This window comes from Oncorhynchus keta, unplaced genomic scaffold (genome assembly GCF_023373465.1).
Source record: "Oncorhynchus keta strain PuntledgeMale-10-30-2019 unplaced genomic scaffold, Oket_V2 Un_contig_16812_pilon_pilon, whole genome shotgun sequence".
Lineage (NCBI taxonomy): Eukaryota > Metazoa > Chordata > Actinopteri > Salmoniformes > Salmonidae > Oncorhynchus > Oncorhynchus keta.
The window spans coordinates 87,395-97,058 of NW_026280131.1; the positions used below are offsets into that span (position 1 = coordinate 87,395).

At 42.5% G+C, this 9,664-nt stretch overlaps 1 protein-coding gene across 1 annotated transcript; it reads left to right on the forward strand.

Moving 5' to 3' along the window:
* Window positions 1-3,494: 3,494 nt before the first annotated feature.
* On the forward strand, window positions 3,495-8,919 carry LOC127919507 (uncharacterized). Its single transcript, XM_052503156.1, has 3 exons — window positions 3,495-3,521; window positions 7,348-7,836; window positions 7,887-8,919. The coding sequence occupies exons 1-3, from the start codon at window positions 3,495-3,497 to the stop codon at window positions 8,232-8,234; spliced, it is 864 nt and encodes a 287-aa protein (XP_052359116.1). The 3' UTR covers window positions 8,235-8,919.
* Window positions 8,920-9,664: the final 745 nt, after the last annotated feature.

A 9,664-nucleotide genomic window follows, 5' to 3' on the forward strand; every position in this document is an offset into this window, starting at 1 on the left:
CACACACACACACACACACACACACACACACACACACACACACACACACACACACACACACACACACACACACACACACACACACACACACACACACACACACACACACACCCCTCTTCTCTTGCATCACACACACTTTGGCCGTTTTTGAGTGGGATCAGTGTCTCTCCCCTGCAGCTGGACTTGTTTATTCTCCCATGCCGTAAATCCAGACATTTCCCCTCTCTGAAAGGACCCGTGTGTGCCGGGGCCGACTGGACAAAAAAAGGTAGTGAAATATCAACAAGTTGTCATTTAGCTCAGAACAAAAACAAACAAAGCCAGAAGAAAGAACCTGCTAAGGAGTCAACGGCTTTTACAGCAGGAATCCATCTCATGTGGCTTCAGGCAGCCTGCCAGCCAAATCTAATATGGATTTATATACAAAGAAAGTGCCTAGTTTAACATAATTAATATTTAATCATGCATGGACCCTGTAAAGCAATTTTGCCAGAGTAATTTAAAGCAGACATTGTTTGGAAGCCAAAAAAACACCAGATAAACTGTTGTCCCAAAGGAGCCCGGAAATCTGAGGCTGGATTAAATGTTTACACTGCTGGCATACACTCTGGTAAATGAGGTTACAATTCTGGACCTGAATCAGTGAGTGCTAACCCTGCTGATCTGGTCAGAAAGAAAGAAAGAAACAGACACAGACACAGACACAGACACAGACACAGACACAGACACAGACACACACACACACACACACACACACACACACACACACACACACACACACACACACACACACACACACACACGGACACACGGACACCATACGGATGACACAGACAGACAGACAGACAGACAGACAGACAGACAGACAGACAGACAGACAGACAGACAGACAGACAGACAGACAGACAGACAGACAGACAGACAGACAGACAGACAGACAGACAGACAGACAGACAGACACTTGAGGGGAGGACGGCTCATAATAATGGCTGGAACGGAGCAAATTACACCGATTCCTCTCCAGCCATTACCACAAGCCTATCCTCCCCAATTAAGGTGCCACCAACCTCCTGTGATACAAACACACACAACACTCCTCAATGTCCCCTACTCCCTAGTTAAGCTATTTCTCCATTCAACACTCCCTCATAAACACCATGTATTGACACAGATTCTGAGATGGAATGAGTGTTGAAACTCAGTGAACCCTCTATCCCTACTGATAGGGAGAGATGAGGTTGAATATATTTGTATTTTTTTATTTAACCTTTATTTAACCAGGTAGGCTAGTTGAGAACAATTTCTCATTTGCAACTGCGACCTGGTCAAGATAAAGCAAAGCGGTTCGACACAAACAACAACAAAGAGTTACACATGGAATAAACAAACATACAATCAATAATACAGTAGAAAAAGTCTATATACAGCATGTGCAAATGAGGAAGGATAAGGGAGGTAAGGCAATAAATAGGCCATAGTGGCGAAGTCATTACAATATAGCAATTAAACACTGGAATGGTGTAATGTGCAGAAGATTAATGTGCAAGTAGAGATACTGGGGTGCAAAGGAGCAAGATAAATAAATAAATACAGTATGGGGATGAGGTAGATTGGATGGGCTATTTACAGATGAGCTACAGACGGCCTACTGTTTTTATTTAACACACGATATATACACACTATTACTTTCTCAGCTAATTATTTTTATGTGCCATGTAGGCATACTGTCACACACACACACACACACACACACACACACACACACACACACACACACACACACACACACACACACACACACACACACACACACACACACACACACACACACACACATGGCTGCCACTCAACTTAAAGTGATATTTACATTTACATTTACATTTAAGTCAATGGCTCTTATCCAGAGCGACACAAATTGGTGCATACACTTATGACATCCAGTGATATTCATCTAAATAGAAGGAAACTATTTCATAGAAACATGGTCTGTGCTATCTGGGTTCCTTGGGAGGTTAGGGTTAAATAAGGGTTAAGGTTAGTTAAGAGATAGGTAAGGGTTAGGGTAAGGGAATGGTTAAGGTTATGGTAAGGTAAGGGTTAAGGTTAAGGCAAGGTAAGGGTTTAGGGTAGGGACGTCCCAAGGATTCCGGACAGCACTGACCATAAAAATAAGATGCGCAGAAGATGAACATAAACCTATTTAGCTAGCATACAAATCAAAATCAAATCAAATGTTATTTGTCACATGCTTGGTAAACAACAGGTGTAGACTATCAGTGAAATGCTTGTCTGGTCCTTTTCCAACAATGCAGAGTTAAAGATAAAAGATACTAAATTTAAAAAAATAGTAATAATGACACAAGGAATAAATATACAGTGAATAACAATGACTTGTCAGAATGACATGGAGATGACATCCTCATGCAATGATGAAATAATGCTTTTTCACATCAACCTACGCCACTCACTCCTTCTAGACAATACATTCTGAACACAGTAGACAATACATTCTGAACACTGTAGGCAATACATTCTGAACACAGTATACAATACATTCTGAACACAGTAGACAATACATTCTGAACACAGTAGACAATACATTCTGAACACAGTATACAATACATTCTGAACACAGTAGACAATACATTCTGAACACAGTATACAATACATTCTGAACACAGTAGACAATACATTCTGAACACAGTAGACAATACATTCTGAACACAGTAGACAATACATTCTGAACACAGTAGACAATACATTCTGAACACAGTAGACAATACATTCTGAACACAGTATACAATACATTCTGAACACCGTAGACAATACATTCTGAACACAGTAGACAATACATTCTGAACACAGTAGACAATACATTCTGAACACAGTGTAGCATTAACAAAGAAGTCTGGTGAGAAAACTTCCCTCGTTTCTGCTATTTCCTCTGTATACAATTCATTTCCCGTAAATAGGAAACTTATATAAAAGGGGGGCGTTAATATAAGCGGATTTGACGGCCGGTAAGTGTTCACTTGTGCAAAATAAAACAGGTTATCAGGTTTATTTGGTGATTCCCGGCACCCCTTAATAAATCGGCTTAAAGGCGGCCTAACGGCTTCATTCGCTGTAAATCTCTGCACTGCAATAACACGCACCAGCAAGCACAGATTAATTTAATAACTCCTTAATATTCTCTGTGAAAAGGGGGACTGGGAGAGTCCGCAGCATATGGGGAGCTCGAGCCGAGCCTCCCACAGAATAGAATATTGCTGCGGCTCCAGATTGAAAATTACGTAATGATGTCATTTATATTCCATTCACCAACAAGGCTAGAAAAATACTTTCAGCTGACTCTGTGGGGAAATAAAAGTGTGTTTCGTGCCTCGATCCTATAATCCTGAAAAATAGAAACAGAAATTGACATTCGAAATACATATTTACAACTCTAATTTATTTTAATATTTTTATTTATTATGTTTATTTGAACAGGGACCATGTATAACAAAGCATACGTCTCAGAAGTAAGAAGTGAGGTGTTTCAGCTCAATTCCATCTACGGTCCCCAGGAAGGTGAACACAGAAACATGAAAACATTAGATACAAAACAGACAATGTACATACATTAAAAAAAGAGGTCAGGACATTACACATAGAAGTTATTGCACCTACTGCTGTTGGACCAGATAATATTTGAGTAGTAAACACATCACATACATAGTAAAAACGAAATATTGCACAGAGCCCAGAGTGTGTTTTATTGTGCCTTCTGTAGCATTAAAACAGTCAGCTAAAATCAGTGTGAACACGTCTGATTGGACTTGATCCATGTTTTTGTCTGGATGAGGAAGGCTAAGGATGCTGAAATCGTGATTTGTCCAAATCAGTAGTAGGTGTTTGAATCCCTGGTGTTGTCTGACTGAAATTCATCTCTCTTGGACAGATCTACGTAAACATAACTGTTACCCTGGAATCTGTCGGGAATGGGGTGGGTGGGATACTGAGCAGCAGTAGTTCTTCATGTTTGGGTTTTTTGTTACTGGTTATTTGGACAAAACATGATTTGGCAGGTGATAGCGTCTTTTGACTTTCGGAAGGGCAGGGGGCATTAGGACAGTAACTTGCAATAAGAGAGAGGGTGGAGCTTGTCAGTCCGGTTCCGCTCCTCGTTCTAGCGTCTCTTAATCCCCTTCTCTTAACACGTACGGACCCAGAACTTAATCAAGCAGCTGACCAATTACGTGAGACTTTAGTTCTGGGTTAACCAAGATTAGACTGACATTAGTCTAACAAGCATATAGATACTGCAGCACTTTGCCATTTCTGTGTATAATTTGTATACACTTCCCTGCTCACCATAATAGGGGTGTCGTGACTGACTGTTTCCCACTCCTAAGTAGCTCGCTCCATTTTGGCCGACACCCCCCGAAACCTCAAACATTCTGGTTCACTACCAACCCACTGCTCCCACCACCACCAGTCACACAATAGCAGCTCAAATAACAAGCGGTGTGGTTTGTATGGCAAGATAATTGACTGTTGGAAGAAAAACTAAAAAGAGACATCTGGTTGTCATTAGCCTTAAAAATACTAAAATGTCCTGCAATCAGCAAACAAGGCATTACATGTGACAAGCTGACATCAAATAAATTCTATTCGGAGTGGGTGGTGGTGGTAACCGAACAGAGAGGCTGCCCTTAGAGGGGGGGCTTTATGAAAATAAGCAGGGTCAACTGTAGACAGTGTAATGAGAATTTGCTCCATTTGGTGGTTTCCCGCAGCAAATATCCCATCTGTTTTCTGTTGGAGAGAGAGTCAACAGTTTAGAAGTGCAGGGGAGAGGCAGGGAATCAGCAGACCATACTGACATCTCATGGCTGCAGCTGAGATCACAGGCATGCAGGCACTAAGAGTGTGTGTGTGAGAGAGAGAGACAGACCGAGAGTGTGAGAGAGAGTGAGGGAGTGACAGAGAGCATTCAACCAGGTCGAGAGCTTCAAGTTCCTTGGTGTCCACATCAACAACAAACTAGAATGGTCCAAACACACCATGCCTGTGGTCAAGAGGACACGATAAAGCCTATTCCCCCTCAGGAAACTAAAAAGATTTGGCATGTGTCCTGAGATCCTCAAAAGGTTCTACAACTGCAACATCGAGAGCATGCCTGGTACGTCAATTACTCGGCCTCTGACCGCAAGGCACTACAGAGGGTAGTGTGTATGGCCCAGTACATCACTGGGGCTAAGCTGCCTGCCATCCAGGACCTCTACACCAGGCCCTAAAAATTGTCAAAGACCCCAGCCAGAGACTGTTCTCTCTACTACCGCATGGCAAGCGGTACCGGAGTGCCGAGTCTAGGACAAAAAGGCTTCTCAACAGTTTTTACCCCCAAGCCATAAGACTAGTAGTCATTTAGGTCAACATTGGATCATTCAGAGATCCTCACTGAACTTCTGGAGAGAGTTTGCTGCACTGAAAGTAAAGGGGCTGAATAATTTTGCACGGACAATTTTTCAGTTTATGATTTGTTAAAAAAGTTTGAAATATCCAATAAATGTCGTTCCACTTCATGATTGTGTCCCACTTGTTGTTGATTCTTCACAAAAAAAAACAGTTTAATATCTTTATGTTTGAAGCCTGAAATGTGGCAAAAGGTCGCAAAGTTCAAGGGGGCCGAATACTTTCACAAGGCACTGTATTTCTTAATTCCATTCTTTTACTTTTAGATTTGTGTGTATTGTTGTGAATTGCTAGATACTACTGCACTGTTAGATACTACTGCACTGTTGGAGTTGGCAACACAAGAAATTCGCTACACCTGCAATAACATCTGCTAAATGTGTATGTGACCAATAAAATGTGATTTGATTTAGTTAAATCGTTAACCAATAGCTACCCAGAATATCTGTTTAGTTAAATAGTTAACCAATAGCTACCCAGAATATCGGTTTAGTTAAATAGTTAACCAATAGCTACCCAGAATATCTATTTAGTTAAATAGTTAACCAATAGCTACGCAGAATATCTGTTTAGTTAAATAGTTAACCAATAGCTACCCAGAATATCTGTTTAGTTAAATAGTTAACCAATAGCTACCCAGAATATTTGTTTAGTTAAATAGTTAACCAATAGCTACCCAGAATATCTGTTTAGTTAAATAGTTAACCAATAGCTACCCAGAATATCTGTTTAGTTAAATAGTTAACCAATAGCTACCCAGAATATCTGTTTAGTTAAATAGTTAACCAATAGCTACCCAGAATATCTGTTTAGTTAAATAGTTAACCAATAGCTACCCAGAATATCTGTTTAGTTAAATAGTTAACCAATAGCTACCCAGAATATCTGTTTAGTTAAATAGTTAACCAATAGCTACCCAGAATATCTGTTTATTTAAATAGTTAACCAATAGCTACCCAGAATATCTGTTTAGTTAAATAGTTAACCAATAGCTACCCAGAATATCTGTTTAGTTAAATAGTTAACCAATAGCTACCCAGAATATCTGTTTATTTAAATAGTTAACCAATAGCTACCCAGAATATATGTTTATTTAAATAGTTAACCAATAGCTACCCAGAATATCTGTTTAGTTAAATAGTTAACCAATAGCTACCCAGAATATCTGTTTAGTTAAATAGTTAACCAATAGCTACCCAGAATATCTGCATTGACACTTTTTGCACTACCTCTTTTTAATCAACACATGATGCTGTTACTGTGTATTATCTATCCTGCTGCCAAGTCACTATACCTTTACCTATATTTAAATATCGTTTGACTCAACACATGATGCTGTTACTGTTTATTATCTATCCTGCTGCCTAGTCAATTACCTCGTACCCCAGCACATCGACTCGGCAACACATGTATATAGCCAAGCAATCTTTACTTTGTGTATTTATTCCTTGTTTGATTATTTTTCTATTTATTAAAATGTCTACTCTTTCTTTCTCTATACACACACACACACACACACACACACACACACACACACTGCATTCAGAAAGTATTCAGACCCCTTGACTTTTTCTACATTTTGTTACATTACAGCCTTATTCTAAAATGGATTAAAATGGTAGTTTTTTCCCCCCCTCATCAATTTACACACAATACCCCATAATGACAAAACAAAAACGTTTTTTATACATTTATGCAAATGTAACAAGAAAAAAACTGAAATAGCACATTTACATAATTATTCAGAACCTTTACTCAGTACTTTGTTAAAAGCATCCTTAGCAGCGACTACAGCCTCAAGTCTTCTTGGGTATGACGCTACAAGCTAGGCACACTTGTATTGGGGAGTTTCTCCCATTCTTCTCTGCAGATCCTCTCAAGCTCTGTTAGGTTGGAAGGAGAGTGTCGCTGCACAGCTGTTTGATCGGGTTCAAGTTGTCCCAAAGCCACTTCTGCGTTGTCTTGGCTGTTGAGCTCAGGTGCATCCTGCACAGCTATTTCCAGGTGCACCCCGCACAGCTATTTCCAGGTGCACCCCGCACTGCTATTTCCAGGTGCACCCCGCACTGCTATTTCCAGGTGCACCCCGCACTGCTATTTCCAGGTGCACCCCGCACTGCTATTTCCAGGTGCACCCCGCACTGCTATTTCCAGGTGCACCCCGCACTGCTATTTCCAGGTGCACCCCGCACTGCTATTTCCAGGTGCACCCCGCACTGCTATTTCCAGGTGCACCCCGCACTGCTATTTCCAGGTGCACCCCGCACTGCTATTTCCAGGTGCACCCCGCACTGCTATTTCCAGGTGCACCCCGCACTGCTATTTCCAGGTTCATCCCGCACAGCTATTTCCAGGTTCATCCCGCACAGCTATTTCCAGGTTCATCCTGCACAGCTATTTCCAGGTTCATCCTGCTTAGCTATTTCCAGGTGCATCCCGCACAGCTATTTCCAGGTGCACCCCGCACTGCTATTTCCAGGTTCATCCTGCACAGCTATTTCCAGGTGCATCCTGCACAGCTATTTCCAGGTGCACCCTGCTTAGCTATTTCCAGGTGCATCCTGCACAGCTATTTCCAGGTGCACCCTGCACAGCTATTTCCAGGTGCATCCTGCACAGCTATTTCCAGGTGCACCCTGCACAGCTATTTCCAGGTGCACCCTGCACAGCTATTTCCAGGTGCACCCTGCACAGCTATTTCCAGGTGCACCCTGCACAGCTATTTCCAGGTGCAGAGATGTTTGATCGGGTTCAAGTTGCCCCAAGGAGGCCTGTAGGGATCAGGAGAATAAGAACAGCCTCAGAAAGACATACTATTTTACTTGTTCCCTTTGTACAAAAATAGTTTTGTGAATTATACAGATTGACTTGTGTTTTTAAAATTATTTTCTCAGTTTGTGTGTAAGACTCTGAAAAAAAAAAACATACACAATGACGACAGAAGTAGAAATGAGAGCGAGAGAGAATTAGGTACAGGGAGCGCTGCACCCCTGTGTCACTCACAGTACAGTCCCTCCCCCGCCTGCTACAGCCTCTATTGTTTTATCAGCTACAGTTAATAAAGTAGCTTAAAAAAGAGACTTTTCTGCTGCTTCCCTCACCAGGATCAAGCTGGGTGTGATTTCAACCAGGTCTATATGGGACGGATCTAGTTGTCCTCGGGTCCGTTCAGAACAGGCCTCGATCTTAAAATTATATATATTTATGCATATCGGGTCCAAATGAGAAAGTCCCAGGTCCATTTCAGAACGGGTCCAACTTTTTGGACCATTGAAGACTTCTGATGCAAATCTGCCTTCCTCACCCTCTTTCCCCCTCAGGCACAGAGAGCATACAGCGAGACCCTGCGTACAGCCAGACGCTGCGTACAGCCAGACCCTGCGTACAGCCAGACCCTGCGTACAGCCAGACCCTGCGTACAGCCAGACCCTGCGTACAGCCAGACCCTGCGTACAGCCAGACCCTGCGTACAGCCAGACCCTACAGCCAGCGTACAGCCAGCCAGAGCCCCTGCGTACAGCCAGACCCTGCGTACAGCCAGACCCTGCGTACAGCCAGACCCTGCGTACAGCCAGACCCTGCGTACAGCCAGACCCTGCGTACAGCCAGACCCTGCGTACAGCCAGACCCTGCGTACAGCCAGACCCTGCGTACAGCCAGACCCTGCGTACAGCCAGACCCTGCGTACAGCCAGACCCTGCGTACAGCCAGACCCTGCGTACAGCCAGACGCTGCGTACAGCGAGAACCTGCGTACAGCCAGACCCTGCGTGCTGCGTACAGCGTCCACATACCGCCTCCAAGCTGGCCTGCCACATATGAAAAGAAAGAAAAAGAGCTTTCCCCAAAGCCACCCAGTCGAACGAACTAAAATATCCAATCTTGCTGTTAACTTGGGGAGAAACAACCATGTACAAAGGATACGCGCTTTTTCAAATGACTTGAGAACATTTTTGAAGTTTGATGGCTTTACAATTTCAGAGATGCAATGGAAAGACAGAGTAATGTTATGCATTATAATGGTTGAGCTACTTCCATGTGAGGTGGAACAGTCCCAGCTTTGTCCTTGTGGGAGTTTGTCCCTCAGAGCTAGAGGACAGGTGTTGTGAAGGGGTGTGACTAAAGATTTGTTTGACTAGTGACCCAAGGCCAGATTATTCGGTGAGATGTAAAAGCCTTTATTAATGTAGGTTTAAATAGGGTCAACA